This window comes from Sinocyclocheilus anshuiensis, unplaced genomic scaffold (assembly GCF_001515605.1).
Source record: "Sinocyclocheilus anshuiensis isolate Anshui unplaced genomic scaffold, SAMN03320099.WGS_v1.1 scaffold1403, whole genome shotgun sequence".
NCBI lineage: Eukaryota > Metazoa > Chordata > Actinopteri > Cypriniformes > Cyprinidae > Sinocyclocheilus > Sinocyclocheilus anshuiensis.
The window spans coordinates 123213-141600 of NW_015538003.1; the positions used below are offsets into that span (position 1 = coordinate 123213).

At 38.0% G+C, this 18388-nt stretch overlaps 2 protein-coding genes across 2 annotated transcripts in view; both read left to right on the forward strand.

The window, feature by feature from the left end:
* Positions 1–7550, forward strand: part of LOC107676643 (neurogenic locus notch homolog protein 3) — an 18203-nt gene extending 10653 nt beyond the window's left edge. The window contains exons 2-6 of the mRNA XM_016471234.1: positions 4362–4484; positions 5088–5321; positions 5644–5799; positions 6442–6621; positions 7401–7550. Of these exons, the coding sequence (XP_016326720.1) occupies positions 4362–4484; positions 5088–5321; positions 5644–5799; positions 6442–6621; positions 7401–7456 (749 nt within the window). The 3' untranslated portion in view covers positions 7457–7550. The remainder of the gene's footprint in view (positions 1–4361; positions 4485–5087; positions 5322–5643; positions 5800–6441; positions 6622–7400) is intronic.
* LOC107676634 (neurogenic locus notch homolog protein 2-like) overlaps positions 1–18388 on the forward strand; it is a 95093-nt gene that overhangs the window by 6007 nt on the left and 70698 nt on the right.

Consider the following 18388-nt stretch of genomic DNA (forward strand, 5'->3'; position numbering starts at 1 on the left):
GACAACACATATTTCACAATGATTTCACATTTCACATTTCACAATTAGTGTAAATAGAAATATAGAACAAGCTAAATATAAATGTGGCGAGGGGGGTGTGGTTTAGCGGAGTCTGCAGCGGTACAGAGAGGTCGGAGACGAGCGGTGAGTAAGTAGGTCAAGTGCAAAATGACATTCACCTGCTTCTCATTTCAGTGATTGGCCTGGAGAGACCGTAAAATGCCGCAGGGGAAACAGAGAGGGAGAAAGAGACGGACTGAGGACAAATAAGCAACCGCTGCTTCAAAAACAAGCCCAATTTTTTTTATGATTTATTATCATCAATATTATTTATTATCAATTATTTATTACAAATAAATGAGCCTGCAACATATTAAACTGAAACTACTCTTTTATCTAAAAAGTAAAAGCAGAAGTTATTTTACAAAAATCAAAGTGGGAACAATACACATCTCCAATCACCTGTGAGCAGAATAGGATTAGAGAGATGGAAAAGGAGAAGAACACAAGAGCTTTTAAAGGGGAGCTGTAACATAGTCACATCTACCAAACTGCAGCCTCCGGTTGTGCAGGAACATACTATTGCCTACTTCAGAGTAGGGTCTAAAGGCACTTGTGGCGAGGGGGGCGTTGGTTTAGCGGAGTCTGCAGCGGGAGAGAGCGGTCGGAGACGAGCGGTGAGTAAGTAGGTCAAGTGCAAAATGACATTCACCTGCTTCTCGTTTCAGTGATTGGCCTGGAGAGACCGTAAAAGGCCTCAGGGGGAACAGAGAGAGGGAGACAGACTGAGGACTCGTGGGGGAGAGACTGTGGCCTGGGCATAGAGAACCGCAGAAGTGCTATATAAGTTTTGTTTGTTTTGCAGCGCCAGGGCGCCTACTTGTATTCGCTGTTCCTACGGGACGCTTAATAAATTACCCGAGCCTCAGTCACGCTGACTCCGACTTCTTCCTTCCCTACTAAAGAACCTCATTACAATGAGTGTTCTAACTCGTCGGGGAAGCGTTGTCTCTTAATTGACAAGATATCTCATCAATGGTGGGGAAATAGTTCAAATATGTTTTAAATAGAAAGAATAAAGGCATAGTCACTTATGAGCTATGAACTATGACACAAGAGCTTCAAAGGGGAGCTGTAACATAGCCACATATTTATAGTCTACTAAAATAGAAGCTATTCGAACCATATTTACTCGTAGTATTAGTATAGGACTACTTGTTTTTTTTTTTTGCAGCCCGTGATAATTAATACGTTACAAAAACATTGTAAAAGTAAAAAAATAGGCCAAAAAAGTCATCCCACTCCTCTACGTCTACTTCTGTCATCGCTTGGATTACAGCGTCACGCGCCTTCTTTTTGAAGCAAAAACAGAAGCTATTTTACAAAAATCAGCAAACCGCAACAAAAATGGGAACGAAACTCATCTCCAATCACCTATGTGCAGAATAGGATTGGAGAGATGGAAAAGGAGAAAAACACAAGAGCTTCAAAGGGGGAGGAGGGGGCGGAACATTTCAACAGTATGTTCCTGCACAACCGGAGGCTGCAGTTTCAGGACCGCAGTTCTAGGACCGCAGTTCTAGGACCCTATGCTTTTGTAACAGCGCCACCTACCGAATTGGATCACTAAAGATGGACATCCAATTCGGTAGGTGGCGCTGTTACAAAAGCATAGGGTCCTAGAACGGCGGTCCTAGAACTGCGGTCCTGAAACTGCAGCCTCCGGTTGTGCGGGAACACCCTTCTCGAACATTTTGGCAAATTACGCTGCAGCGCTTATATTATTGCACTCACTGGTTGGCTATTAACTGCGAGCAGACAGAGTGTCATTCAATGCATTGGAGAATAAATAAAGAAACGAAGTTGCTCGTCAGATTTCCCTAACAAGCAACCATATTTTTTAAAATAAGCCCAAAAAACCGCAACCCGTGACCTGGGATTTTTTCATGCAACTTTACAAAAAAAGAAGCCCAAAGTCGCATATAATACGCGGACTTGGCAACTATGCTGGCAACCAACGTAAATAGGTGCATTACTGCAACCTTCTGCTCCGGAGTGTGGAACAGAGTTTTATATTCTATTTATCAGTCCCGTCTCTCTAATAAAATCAAAGAAGACTTTATTTATTTCACTTGACCGTTTTATTAAAACCTTTTCCTTCTATAATTTTTCCTATTTCTTGTTCGTATTTCCTACATTCAAGAAATAGGCCTAGGCCTACACAAGTTTTTGTTTCTTCAACATGATTGTGTTCACATAATTCATTTGGATGTTTCCCTATTATTTTGTGTGTGCTATTTCAATTTGAATGGCCTAACATTGTTCTGTTATAGATAACCCTACTCTGAAGGAGGAGCTAAATTAGTTCCCCCAAATGGAGTTCCTACAACTAAATACGTTCCTAATTCCTGCGGTGTGAACATGCCAAAAAGCGGGAACTTCCGCCAATAGTTCTAGTTCCTCCGGTGCGAAAGCACCGTACCAGTGATGTAAGTGTACCAGTGTTGCCAAGTCTGTGGTTTTCCAGTGGAATTGGACCCGTGGACCCTTTAACACTGTTGCTGCGGGTAATTTTTCATGTCCGCGGGTTGAAGCGACCCCAATAACGTGATATTTAGCCCCTAAAATGTGAATTTTACCAGGGGATCCCCACCAAAAAAACATGTATTTACCACCACCCCCCTCCCCCCGAACGCAATTTTTACCAGAGGACCCCCCCCCTCGAAATGCGATTGGGTTAGTTTTGGGCCTGAAGTGTACGCTGATTGGCCAAACACATACGAAACACCGGCTACCGGCATTTTTAAAAAGCCATGTAAACATATTTACTTCAAGAACATGGAAAACAGCGATACAGCATTTATCTGCTGTCTGCAGCATTGTGTTCTTTTCTCAGCCTCAATGATATGTAACACTGCAAGTTGTCACAGGAGATTTAGTCAGATTTCCATGCTCTTTCAGTCGCGTAAACTGTGCGTTTACATTCCATCTCCGTTATCACGAAACCCACAACACAAAAATAGCTCCTCTGATCACGGTGCCTTCCATTCACCGGTTGTTGACGTTTATGTGAATAAAGACGTCGCTGTCAGCCACTTCGGTGTTCACGCTGCCAGTGCGAATGTAACCAGCAAAATGGCCCAAGGGAGAAATTGGTTCTCAAGGAACCACCAGGAACTTGGTTCTGGCTGGTTCCCAGAACTAAGTTCCCAGAACTATGTGGTGCGAAAGCCCCTTGTATGCCACTCCTGGCACAAAAAATTCAAGCAGCTCAGCTTTGTTTGATGGCTTGTGACACTCCATCTTCCTCTTGATCACATTCCAGAGGTTTTCAATGGGGTTCAGGTCTGGAGATTGGTCTTGATCATCTGGTGGTTCTTCATCCACACCTTGTTTGACCTGGCTGTGTGGCATGGAGAATTGTACAAACAACACTCACTTGCTGATTTAACATACACATTCTTAATGTATTCCTTAAACTGTCCCAATTCATCAACAAAATTTTCGGATAAGTCACAACTGTATTTCTTTTGAAGGAATGTGGCAGATGAGTGCATTTGTTCAAATGTGTTGTCCAGTCTTTTGTAGGATTCACTTCTCTTGCTTACCTCTGTGACAAGTTTATCACAAATGTTCTACCTGACACTGCAATATCACAATCCAGTCCTGACGACTCATCCGCTTGTTTATTATTATGTTTATCATGATGTTGATGACATAAAGTTAATCATAGTAGTAATTCTTGACAGCTAATGCAATACGTTTAAGTGTTCATTATCAAAATTGTATTTTTGCATGCTTAACTGAAATTAAGGCATATTTTGCAAATCACAGCCATATTCATTCAACTGCACAACAGTACATTTTTTATGATACACTTAATTAGACAATGTGTGAATGCTAACTAATTATTGAGACCTCAACTATGTTATTACTAAGTTGAAAACAAGTCAATTAATCAACTAATAGCTACTGCTAGCATAATAAGAAGTGGTGGTGATTTCACCATAATGTGCATCATCGCTTAGGCCTGCTTTAATAAAATACAATAACACTGAAGACTGGAGTAATGGCTGCTGAAAATTCAAGTTTTTTAAAATTCACAGACTTTCACAAATGACTGTTTTTACTGTATTTTTATCAGATAAATGCAGTTATATTTAGATACTGGATATGATAAAGAGGTTTAGAATATGGTCAGAATAAGGCATTAATATGTGCTTTATAAGTACTAATAAACAGCCAATATTCAACTAGTTAATGTTGAATAGTGTTACTGTTCCCTAATCTAAAGTGTTACCATGTTTGCTTCTATAACTCGAACCAAATATAAGAGTAAGCTTCATTTTTCTTGCAATCAGGTTTATATGGAATAAACTGTGAGGTGAACATTGATGATTGTCCGAATCACCGCTGTCAGAATGGAGCCACATGCATGGATGGAGTGAACACTTACAACTGCCAGTGCCCACCTGAATGGACTGGTATGAAAACGGCTTTATATACTATGTGTGTGTGTGTGTGTGTGTTTGCTTCCTCTTGTTCTCTTTTCCGCTAGTTGAGATGACTCACAGATACTAATTCAATAACAAATAATTTTTGGAACTTGTTATTTTTAATGATTCAGATAAATCATTTCAAAGCTCTGTTTAATGTTTGAAAGCAAAGAAATGAAGACATCTCAGAATATTAGTATTGCATGTAAACTACCGTATTATTATTAAATGCTGGATTATTTTATTTTAGAGTACAATTGTATTTTTGCAATAGTAGTATATTTATTTTTTGCTATGTTAAATATTTATGTTTTAACAAAATAAAAATAATATTTTGAATTAAAATTAAATATCAAAATAATCACTATTTGATTTTTGGGTTAAATCATGCAGCCCTTGATTCACAAAAAATAGTTATTTTTAATGATTCAGTCAAACTGATTTATGTGTATTCACTGATTCAATGCAAAATTTGACAAGCTGAATGGCTTTTTTTGCAATTCCTTTCAATGTAGACTTCTCAGTGCTAGAAACCTTCTGTCAAACCTCCTTTAAATTGTCCTTTTGAAATTGTGACCCTTTTGTTTGCAGGTCAGTTTTGCACCGATGATGTGGATGAATGCAGACTGCAGCCCAACACCTGTCAGAACGGAGGCACGTGCAGTAACACGCGTAACGGCTACAACTGTGTATGTGTGAACGGCTGGAGCGGCCCTGACTGCTCTGAAAACATTGATGACTGTGCAGCTGAGCCCTGCACCCCCGGCTCCACTTGCATCGACCGCGTGGCTTCCTTCGTTTGCAGCTGCCCTCCCAGCAAGACTGGTCAGTAAAAACAACCACATGACCTAAAAATTACTCTTAAGACACTTGATCACTTCATTTATGAGCACATATGGCTCTTAAACAAAATCCCCACAACATACACAACAATTAAAAGTTTTACAAATAAATAATGCATCTCTATGAAGTATTTTATACTAATTTGAAATATAAATCACATAAATCTGTTAAGATTTATAATTGTATTGTTTTATTCAGTTTGTTAATTGTTTTTCATTATAATTTGATTGTTCTCTACAGTAGTACACTATAAAACCCTCTCAGATCAGTTGTAGTAACAGTAGTGATTTTTTCTGTTTTCAAGGTTTGCTGTGTCACATTGATGATGCCTGCACCCGTAACCCGTGCAAGATGGGAGCTCAATGTGACACAAACCCCGTCAATGGCAAGTTCATCTGTATCTGCCCCTCAGGATACAAGGGCAGCACGTGTGCCGAGGATATCGACGAGTGTGTCATCGGTGAGACAGTTTGCAGGACTTTTGTCTGTCTGTGTTTCTCAGTGTGTCTCTGTATTTATATTCATCTTTCCCTGCACACACATTACAGTGTTTTTTTATGCATTTCATATCTTGCCTAAAACTTTCTAACCCTCTTTTTTGACACCTCAGGGCCAAACCCGTGTGAGCACGGTGGTTCTTGTAAGAACACAGAGGGCTCGTTCACCTGTAACTGTGCTCCAGGTTACACCGGTCCACGCTGTGAGCAGGACATTAACGAATGTGGCTCCAACCCCTGCCAGAATGACGCCACCTGCTTGGACCAGATAGGAGATTACACCTGCATCTGTATGCCAGGTACTTACACACACACTCACACACACACTGTAATCAGGTGCGTGATGACATGGTTTTGGCTCCATGTCCTCATATTCATCTATTGACTGTGTATGTGTGTGTTTTCAACCATAGGCTTTGAGGGATTGCACTGTGAGATTGACATTAATGAGTGTGCCAGCTCGCCTTGTCTCAATAACGGTAGATGTCTAGACCAGTTTGTGTGTCTGTGTTTATGTCTCTGTATTTCTATACATCTTTCCCTACACACACATTACAGTGTTTTATGCATTTCATATTTTGCCTGAAACTTTTTCGGCACATCAGGGCCAAACCCATGTGAGCACGGTGGCTTGTGTAAGAACACAGCGGGCTCTTTTACTTGTAGCTGTGCTCCGGGTTACACCGGTCCACGCTGTGAGACATCAATAAATGTGATTCCGACCCCTGCCAGAATGAAACCAACCTGCCTGGACCAGATAGATTTCACCTGCTCCTGTATGCCAGGTACTTACACACTCACTCACACACACTGTAATCAGGTGCATGATATGGAAGCAAATTGGTCTCAAACAGAATTTATGCAAAAGTTATGATGCACACATGCGTGGCCAAATTCACATGCATGAAATCTAATTTACGTGCTCAAAACAATTCACACACAATGATTTACAAATTCAGATTCAATAATAAACTCAGAATTTGTAAACATTCAATACAAAATTGTACAGTTGTACATCTGTGAATTGTTTTGCTTTTGTGAAACGTATTTTATAAATGGCCTTTTATTTTGCAGACAAGAATAGCTTTTTGTGAATAGATTTTTTTTTGCATGTGAATTGTTTGTATTTTTTATTTTTTTTGTGTGTGTATGTGAAATAGGTTTCATGCATTTGAATTTGGCAGTGCGTATGTTTTGCACATACATGATGTTTTGGTTCCACGTTCTATTTAGTTAGTTACTGTGTGTGTGTGTGTTTGTGAATACACACCAGTAAACTGAGGACCACCATGACAGTTTAGGACATGATGTCCTCATTTGTTTGACTTTATAATAGCATTTAGTATGGAATAGTTTCCACATTTAAATTCTCACTTTGTCCTTAAAATCTACCTTAAAAAGTACTAAAAGTGTAAGCACCCCACACCCACCCATTAAATTTGAGATAAATTTACAAGAATTAGTCTTTAAATAAAAGTATATTAATATGTGCTGAGTAGCAGAAGTTCTCACAATTTATATTCACTGTGCTGTGCATTTCTAACTTTGAATCTTATATTCACAGTTTTGCAGTCTTGGTGTAAAGATAATGCTGCAGCCACTCCGCCAAGAGATACTTAAAGGATCTGAGGATCCTCAAATGAAAACCGTGTGTGTTTTGCTTCAAAAGAGCAACAAAACATTTGTATTGTGTTTTACTTTCTTTCTTTTATATTCATTAATTCATTCATTTATAATCATTTATCATTTAATCATTTTATTATTCTATTTAATAATATAATCCTTTATAATAATCATTATAGCCATTTATATACTCATTTCATTGATTTATTAATTGATTAGTCATTTATATTGTATCATTATAGTTTATATTATTTTTGTTATTTAGTCTTATGATGTGTGGTTTCAAGGGATGTTTGTCTTCAAGAATAAGATAAGAGGAAATGTTTATGGAAATTTAAGGTTTATGGGACAATATTGTGAGGCAGTAATTTTCTATTGGTATTGCTTGTGGTATAATAACGCTTATTGGATTTGTTCTGGTCATTGAAACATACTCAACTAAGACTATTCAATAAACCCTGCTCCTTTTTATTATCATTACTTCACCTTCTGCTTCTTGTCTGGCTTTACTCAGTCAACTTCTTGGCTGATAGAAGACTGTTAATATGGTTTTGGGTACCAGAAAAGACTTGCTGTTAACGGGTTTGAGGTATTAGACCATTTTGCTGACTAGGTGTCCTGTTACCAGACAAAACGGATTGTGACAGGATCTGGCGTGGATGATCTAATATACTCAAATGGAGGGAAAAGTGCAGTAACTTCTTTAACTACGCTGAAAAAACAGACGATAAGATTAGTTTGTTAGATGATAAGTTATTTCAAGATGGATGTTCAAAATTAATGCAGTTGAATCCTCATCCCCTTCCATATGATCCGCTGGCTGTTTTGTAACAACTACACAGACACGTGCAGAACTGCCTTGAGTTAAAAAAAAAAGTTGTTTTCAAGAGACCTATGATTAATTATTGTAACCATTTTATACTTTTAAATATTTTAAACATTCGTTGAAACGGTGAAACATTGCATTAGGTGAGTGTTGAACGCCAAAATATTATTCTGAACAATTTTTATAAATAATATCTTATTGCTGGATTTTATATTTTTTCCTGAGCATCTTAGACACAACAGAAAAAACAATATTCAGAAGTGATCATTGTTTTTATGCCCTAACCACTCCGAAGGATGTCCTCTTCACAAGGACAGTCTTGGATAGTGAATGGCTCAAAAGAAGGGGGTCACTCAGAACACACTTTAGAAACATTCGGTTCAATCAACGTGGATGCCATGATGTTCTTCCCTTGGAAGGTCATCACTACGCCATTTGGGACGCAGACCAGGTGTCAGTGTGGCAGGTGAGTGTTTTTTTTTTCTTTCTTTCTTTCTTTCTTTCTTTCGTTAACTGCTGTGCTTTAGAATCTTAGAATTTAGACTAATCGAATCTACATTTACTGTTCAAATGTTTTGTAGGCAGGGGCGGACTGGGACAAAAATTCAGCCCTGGCACATTACCACACCGACACAGCCCCACCCATGGACACACGCATTCACTACTTACATTTGTGTACAGATGGTGAAATAATATAAGCAGTACCATATATGTAACAGATATTTAAACATTTAATGTATGTATCTGGCAAACAGTGCTTACTACTTTTTAAAGAGCACACGTTTATAACAAATTTACACATACAGTAAAAACAAAAGAAAAAGAATCTGAGGATGTTGTAGAGTCTGTGTGCTGTCTGTTTATGCCATTTGTCTGCTGTTACTGTCATTCTCTACAGTATGTTGTTCTTTGTTGTCACTGTCTGTCTGTTGGGTTTTTCCTACCTCTACCACACTCCTCCCTGTCTCTGCTAGGCCTACCGTAGCATCCTTCCTCACAGCACTGGTATTGGAAGACCAGGGGTCTCTGGCTGTACTGATTCCAGCAACATCCTAGTTAATGAACAAAGTATAGGACAGGGTTCCTCAATAGGCGGCCCGCGAGTCACATCCGGCCCGTGAGAGAAAAATGTTTGGCCCGCGCTAATTTCAAATAATGTGGCATGAAAATACAAACGCAGCTTCAGAAAGCGACATTAACTTACATCGTGTCTACACCGGACGCGAGCGGCGCGGCGTGACGTGACGTGACGTGACACAACAAAATACAATAGAATCCATTATAATCAGTGATGCTGTCTACACTGGATGCAGCGCGGCGCAACAAATCCCCGACAGTAAACTGCTGACTCATTCTATTTATGACGTACTGACACAACGTTCAAATGATTTGCAATGCTTTGTTGCGCCCAGTGTAGATACGATGTGACAGAATTGCCAGATGGCCAATTCGCCCGTTTGTAGGCATATATGGGATTACAGTGTAATCATATATGGGATATCATATCACACTACCAAAGTGTAAAGTGTAAAAAAATTAAAGCACTAATAATAGTTATTTTTCATGGTTTAGAATTATAATCATTATAATTTGATTTTATTTTACTTGCGAAACCCTGTTTAAATGTAGGGCTTTACATCCATCTAGTGGTTATACTATGGCATTACATTTTATTTGTTTCAACCACATAGCGCATTAATTAACATTTTATTTATTTGTTATAGTTTTTTTGTGTGTGTTTTATATAGAAATAAATGGTGTAAAATCTAAATGTGAATAATAAGTGCTGCGAATTCTCCTCAAGCTACAAAATATTCAAGAAAAATGTTATTGAACTACAGAATAGCCTACTACATCCATTTTACATTTGCTCAGCCCATGGGCGGCCCCATGCATAGCACCCCCACAGATTTTTTTCTTCTTCCTGGAATCAATTATATACATGCTGTAGCCTATTGTATTTAATAATTAAGATGATAATAAAAAAAGAAAGAAACAAACAAACAAACAAAAACATTTGACTCCTTATGCATGCATAACTCGTGCAATGCAATAACGACGTGATTTGCAGCTGTTGCACTTTTCGTAATGTCATTATAGCATTTAATTTTAAAAATGGAGAGCTTCCTTGTGCTAAGTAGGTCTGTCCCCGAATAAAGATTTTTCTAGTCAAACATGCAAAGATTTCTAGGGAAACATGCAAGCACTGTCACCGGCAGCAAGTTTAGTTTTTGTTAATAAAGGTTTTGTAAGCTAGTTTGTCATTGTATCTTACTGTTTTATTGTTGTTGTGCTTTTTAATTAAAAATAACAATGAATCCATCTTTTGTTTTAGTCTTAAAAAGTGAAAGGTGTATATATGTAAGCAAAACAGACAAGTAGGCCTATCTTTTATTGTAAAACTTGACAAGATCGCGAAATCGAAAGTGAAAGCATCCGAAGCCCGGCCTATAACACAGCAAGAGAGGAACTCCGTTCACAAAATTAAAATCACAAATAATGCTACTGATGAAAATGAATGGGTTGAATGTTAACCACTTTCGTGTCCATATAATAAACTATGATAAAAGTTCATTAGCATGCATCGATTAATCCCATGTTGTAGCAAAAAAAACAAAAAAAAGTGCTGTGACCAACTGAGAAAGTTAGTTGCAAAAGAGCGACCAGTGGGAAGAATGAGTCTGGAGCCCTGAATTGCCCAGCTCCCCCTGTCAATGATGTAGCACGTTCAAAATTCTCTGGCGCCGCCCCTGGCTCAGCCTCAAAATGACATACAATCTAAATTGAATCTACATCAGACAAATGCATTTAGAAGATATGAGATTTTTCCTATTCCCCTTTTTTCTCATTATTTAGACCTTTGCCACGGCAACACTGTTTCAGGTATTCAAATGTAGCATCCGGTTGGTCAGAGCTGACTTTGAATTAGAAAGTTGTCCGGCTTGTGGTGGCTGTGAGGTGTGGGATGTGCGGAGGGAAGAGGGGCTCTTGACTTGAGAAAGCTTCTTAAAGACGGTTGGAATATTGAAATATTTTAATATTTCAAAAATGTACCAAAAATACATAAAATCATGTTTCCAAAATCCAAGTCATGTATGATGCGTGTCAGGATTGAGTGAAGATCTTACAACTGGAATGACGTCATCGGGTCACATGACCAGAAAGTTTAATAGATTTGTATGATGGAAAAATTCATTAAAATTAGACCAATTGTTATTTTCGCAATCCGACTCGTGTATGATGGACAGGAAATGCAGGTGAACAAAGTAGACCAGTTATGATGTCATCAGGTCACATGATCAGGAAGTTCTATTGATTTGTATATTTGGAAAAAGCAATAAAAATGCACAAAAACATATTTCCAAAATCCAAGTCATGTATGATGTGTGGCAGATGTGTGTGAACATATTACAATTGGTGTGACATCAACGGGTCACATGAGCAGGAAGTTTAATAGATTTGAAAATGTCAAAAATTCATAACAAATGCACAAAATATATATATTTTTAAAATCTAAGTTGTGTATTATATGCTGCATTTATGTATAAAAACATTGTAGGTGATTTGAGCTCTTTAGATAAAACAACCACAAAGTTAAATAGATTTATTTCATTAAGACATTCAGTTTACTTACATATTTATAACAGAGATATTAATCATATAAAAGTTAAAAACTGTCTTAATCTATACCTCATCTATTTGCTAACATAAACTACACATGAAAAAGGATCACGTTTTTAATATTTTGTATGAAATAATGCACATATTTAACCAGATTTTTTTGTGGATTTTGCACTTTTGAGACACTCCCTAACTTGACGTGCCCAAGCGGGGATCGTTGTGAGCCTAAACTGGGATTCGAACAATTACATCATCGAATAATATTATTATTAATTTGGATATTATGCTTTTAAATGTGATCTGAACGAGATATAGCATGATCCATGACTATTATGCGATTACATATAAATTAATGCTGATGAAAAGATCGAATGTCTGACGAATGTCCAATATAAAACCAACTTTACCGCGATAGAAAAACATACATCGTTATCTGTGGTCCTGCCTTTTGCACAGTTGCAGATATGATACATGACCTGGCTTCCAACAGCTTTCTCTTTCAGTGTTTACCTTCATTAGTGTTTGACATGCATTGAAGAATTAAACCCACAGTAACCAACCAGACGCCCATGTAGGCTACCAACATGGATGAGGCTAAAATGCTTATCAGAAGAGAGTTTGTTCAGCTCACCAAACCTACAGACAAAACTGAGTTTTTATTTTGCTTTTCTTTCTTTCTCTCTTTACAGTTCACACTAACATGTGTACGTGTTTTTTCATCTTTGGCATTTAATCTGGTAGATGTCTCACTACAAGGTCACTGTCAGTCATAGCGTAAAGAGATGCTTCCAATTGCCTGTGGCTTTTTGGTTTTTCATTGCCAAAAAGCAGGTCGGGCTTTTTATGTAATTTCACATGAATGTGTTTTCTAGTTAACTAGAATATTAGTTGAAAAGCATGACCTGATAAACTCGGATAGGAATTTCTAACATGACATCCTTAACGAAAGGTTACTTAAATGTCATATAGTATGCTCACTCAGTATTTTTTAGGTCATGTTTGCTAGATTCTTCTGACATAGCCTAAATCACCGACAAGATGTAATCGTTTTTGGATAGCCTACCATCGACGTTGGAAAAAATTGCATTCGCAGTTTATTCCATTTGAAAGTTTCCAGTAATATGGTAGGCTACTTAAAGGAATAGCTATTCTAAATTGTATATAGTAGGCCTATCACATGATGTTGGTGACCCGCCCAAGCATTTTAGGACTCGGCGTTTTTTCATTTAATGGGTGGTTTTTATTTTATTTTTTATTGTTTTAATATGCTAGATGTGTAATAGCTGCCTCGTGTTTCCTTGCTGTTTCAGTCTGTTTTTAAACGCTAAAAAACGCTTCTCGAGACTTTCCGTGTTTCGAAAAAGGCGTTTTGCGACTCGCGAATGACTGGATCTCATGTGAGTGTACATTATTTTAAACGTTTTTAGAATACTAACAGCTTTTTATGTGCAAAACGTTTCTGATGAATACAATTTTAACGTGCTCCTCTGCTGTTTTTTCCCGTGCGCAACCACCAGAGTGCGCCCAACTGCAGTTTAAAAACCCTGAGTTACAAAACATCTCCAAACCTTTCTGTTGTCGGTCCGGGGCGCGTATAGTCTTCCGTTATTGTTTTCAACAAGACGGAAACCGACAAATAGAGCTGATTTTTGCGACTAGATGCAAGAAAAGGTGCCAACAATTTTTTTTTTCAGAGACAACGAAACGCTGACGTTCGTAGCCCGTTATGTCTGCGTGTGTGCAGGAAGTGGGCACAGCCGAAAAGAGAAGCTGTCACGGTAGCGTGCATCACCAACCACAATGCTCAGACTCAACTCTTAACTCCTCAGGTTTTCTTTGCAGAGGGGGAAGTGGGAGTTTGCTGAGGCTGACCTGCTGATAAACACTGCTAGGCCTTGAACTATGCTGGATTTGTTTTCTTTGTAGACACGAATGAACCGATAAGAAACGTGCACATTAGATTTGTGGATGCGTTTTTAGCAGCAGCTGGCCTTGGGAGTTCGCAGAACATTCAGTTATGCATGTTTAGCAATGTTCTTCATAAAAACTCTCGATATGTATCACAGGCACGAGATGATGGAGCTGATTTGTAGTTCGTGACCCTGCTGTAACCATCAGTGTTATCTATATCCTCCCACACACGTTGTTAAACAGAAAATATCACGTTATTAGGCTCTGTTTTAATAGTCAAAATCATTTACACCTAGAGACATAGACATACTCAAGTTAGAGATTGATTAAAAAAGTAATAAACCTAGTTAAATCATTCTCCCTTTGAGATAAAAGCTGTGCCACTGTGATCTGAGAAAAAGGGGTAGGCGATCTGTTTTTCTATCTCATGTTCACTTTCGCAGAAGACCCTTATCTGACACTGTGGGAAGCTGTGTGAGAGGGGAAGTGTTTGCACACTCTTGCTCTAGTGATACAGACAGGGCAGAATAAGAGCCAAGTGCTCATTTACAAGGTGGTGTTCAGAAAGGGCAGATTCAGAACAAATCATTTGTTATAAGGCCGGAGGAGTGCGAGGGAACATTTTGCCACTCCTATCTCTTGCTCTCTTTTCCTTCTTCCTGTCGCTCTCTTTTCTGTTGCCATGGTGGCAGGGGTGCGTGACAGTCATGTGAAAACGAAGCCGATTGGATTAAAATACTTGGTGTGATCAGGGGTCGGGGATACTGCACATGTACTAAACACACCATAAACTGAATATGCACACACATTGTCTCTGAACGGTTTGCAGGGAAAGTTAATGATGTGTGTGAACAAGTATTGGAATTGTTTTGGAGAAAACTGGCAGCTGGAAGAAATAAAAAAAAGAAAGAAAGAACCTAACACAGAGAGAAAACAAATATATTCAGTCATTCTGTATTAATTTAGTGTTTTTATAAGGAAATACTAAACAATTGTGTGAAAAGAATGCACTTAATACTGTCCTTGGTACAAGGAAAAAATGTACAAGCGCTTTCTGCCAAAATACCATAGTTACTACTAGTTATTTTAATATGTATTTCTAATACATAAAGATATTAGACATGTACACACAGACACACTACCATTGAAGGTTTGAGGGTTTTTTGGTAACACTTTACAATAACGGTTTAATTTGTTAACGTTTAGCTACATTCGTTAACATTAACTAACAATGAACAATATTTATACAGCATTCATTAATCTTAGTTAATGCTAATCTCAGCATTTACAAAAAAAAAAGTTCAAAAGTTTTTGAATAAAATGAACAAAGTTGAATGAATTCAGTTTTCAGTTTTATTATATTTTCTAATGATTTCTTTGATTTGCTTTAAAGGAGAGTCCAAGTCTCTTGCAACTTTCCCCAGCATGACAGTGGCGAGTGTTTCTTCTGAAAATGCTGTTTTGTTGGATTTCTTTTCAAATTTAGTTAAGATTATGTTATTGTTTGGTGGAAAAGCTTTGTGTGGCCCAATTTATTTGACTGAATTGATTATGGTTGATAGATTGCATCTAATTCTAATTCTTTATTTGCATGAGAACTGTTTGTCAAGTCATTCTCATTTGTTATAGTGACACTTTAACCAGCATAAATCATGCAGCGTCAATATAGTATCGTTCTCACACACAGTGGCTTGTTTTGTAGCCATGTTGTAGTTCTGGTTGCAGTATTTATCACAGTATGCCATGAATCTCAATATCAGGCTTCCTCTTTCTCCTTCTCGCTGTTCAAATTGACACTGTGATTTCACCTTTCTCCATCAGCTCTCCTGCTGTCCTGTCTCTCCTGTTTCTCCTCTCTCACGCTCCCTCGATTCGCACCGCAGAGCCTGAGCAGCTGTACTCCAGTCTACAGAGGTCGTAAAAACCAGGGACGAAAGAGGAAGTTCTGAGGGAGCTTGTGAGTTATTGCCCCCCAACGTACACATGGGGGCCTGGGAACTGCCCTCCTCCCTCACCCGGCCTGAAACAAGACTGACGGCTGAAGCTTGATGCCCCTTCACACTGTGTGTACACAATCTCCATTACATACACTAAAGGGAGTGACCCTCGTACCGAAGTCACACTAAACTTAATATGTACAGCTCATCAGCCATATGGGAGCGTATAGTAATGTGTCGCTGTAATTGGGTTAGATGTGTAGGGATACTTCATTTCACTGCTTAACTAGGTTTTAAAAAAGGTTTCAGGTTCAGTCATCAGCATGTGTGGCATAATGTTGATTTACCCTAGAAAAAAAATTATGAAAAAGATAACACAAGAAATATTCTAAAATTCAAACCATGTCATTCAAACATTACAAAGAGTTGCTTTATTAGGTAGTTCGATATGAGTTTGCAAAAACAATATGCGACCCTGGACCACAAAATCAGTCATAAGTTTAAATTTTTTGAAATTGAGATTTATACTTCATCTGAAAGCTTTCCATTGATGTATGGTTTGTTAGGATAGGACAATATTCGGCCGAGATATAACTATTTGAAAATCTGGAATCTGAGGGTGCAAAAAAAATCTAAATATTGAGTAAATCTCCTTTAAAGTTGTCCAAATTAAGTTCTTAGCAATGCTTATAACTAATCAAAAACAGAGTTTTGATATATTTACAGTAGGAAATTTACAAAATATCTTCATGGAACATGATCTTTACTTAATATCCTAATGATTTTTGGCATAAAAGAAAAATCGATAATTTTGACCCATACAATTTATTGTTGGCTATTGCTACAAATATACCCGTGCTACTTGTGGTCCAGGGTCACATATTAATAACTTAACTCTCATGATAACACAATGTTTAAATCTGAGCTGTGTGTTTTATTTAGGTTAATTTATTAGTAGCTTGATATGCAGACACACTAAGCCATCTGTATTTTTTGGCTAAACTATCTTTTTTTCTGAAACTGTCCTACTGAAAATAACTTGAACTCATCTTAAAGCTGGTCTTCCAGACTGATCAAGCTGGCGCTTAACTAGGAATTGTTTAAAAAGTGCTTAAAACCCCTCTTAAGCCAGTGAACAGACCAGCCTGACCAAGCTGGGAGACCAGAAAACCAGCTTAAACTGGTTTATTTTAGCAGGGAATAGCTGACAGTTCAGGAAACTTGTCTGAAAACAGTCATTTTTGCTATTCTGTTTGGATCCTCAAGAGGGATTCTTTCAAAAGTGTGCATTTTATTTAATTTTTGTTTTACACTGTTCATGCGGTCAGTTCCTTATTGTAACTGCAACAGGTAAAAACTATACCACAGATGTGGATAATTTATGAATGATATATTCCTAATGATAGCCGCTCTGTTTTGTTCAAACCGCTAGCTGGTTTACCTGCAGAAGCACTTACAATGTGTCAAGCTGGTGACTGCAGATGGCAGTATTAATAGTGTCCTATGTAGATTAGCTACGCTGCTGTGGGAGTCTGTGTTGCAGTCGGAGGTGTGAATACCAGTCATGCCTGGCCTCAGGCTGGATTTATGACACAATTAACCCTTGGCAGGAAAAACACTAGGCTCACTCACTTTACACTTTCTCCAATGTCATGCTCTTACATGTATGTATATATGCGTGTTTGTATGTATACTGCCTGTAGTAGACAGTAAATCTGCATATATTTCAATATTTTCAGCAGTGTCATCAATTATCTTTGTCTCTCTCACTCTCACTTATTCCCTTCGGACTGGCTAAGAGGTTACAGACCATAGAGAATTACTTTGACCTCAGTGCACTTTTAAGCCGGTGGGACCAGCCTCAGAAAATCAAAGGGTGGTTTATTCAGGATGAACTCTAAAACGATTTGCCATACCCTATGACTGTAACCCACAAACACACTCTTGTAATGGATCATCACAAGTGTCCTTTTGAAGACCCCACTGTTACATGCATCATACGGTAATCACTTACAGCTGTGTTACATTTACATGTTTTTTTTTCTATAGGTTCACATACATTTTGCAGAATCTGTAAGATATTTAACTTTATTCTTTCCTGATAAAGCCATTACATTTCACAAGTCAAAATAATAACTTTATTTACACAAACTATCCTGTTCAAAAATGTACATATTGGTTCTTAAAGGGGTCATATGATGCTGCTAAAAAGAACATTATTTTGTGTATTTGGTGTAATAAAATGTTTATGCGGTTTAAAGTAAAAAAAACACATTATTTTCCACATACTGTACATTATTATTTCTCCTCTATGCCCCGCCTTTTTGAAATGCGTCGATTTTTACAAAGCTCATCGGTCTGAAAAAGCTAGGTGTGCTCTGATTGGCCAGCTATCCAGTGCGTTGTGATTGGCCGAATACCTCAAGTGTGTGACAGAAATGTTACATACTGTTGATGCCGTGTCCCGGCCGGAGCGACGAAACAAAAAACATGAAAACCCATTACAAACGAGGCATTTGTTGCATCCAGTGGGGACATAATTACTGATTATAATGACTTACAGTGGGTACGGAAAGTATTCAGACCCCCTTAAATTTTTCACTCTTTGTTATATTGCAGCCATTTGCTAAAATC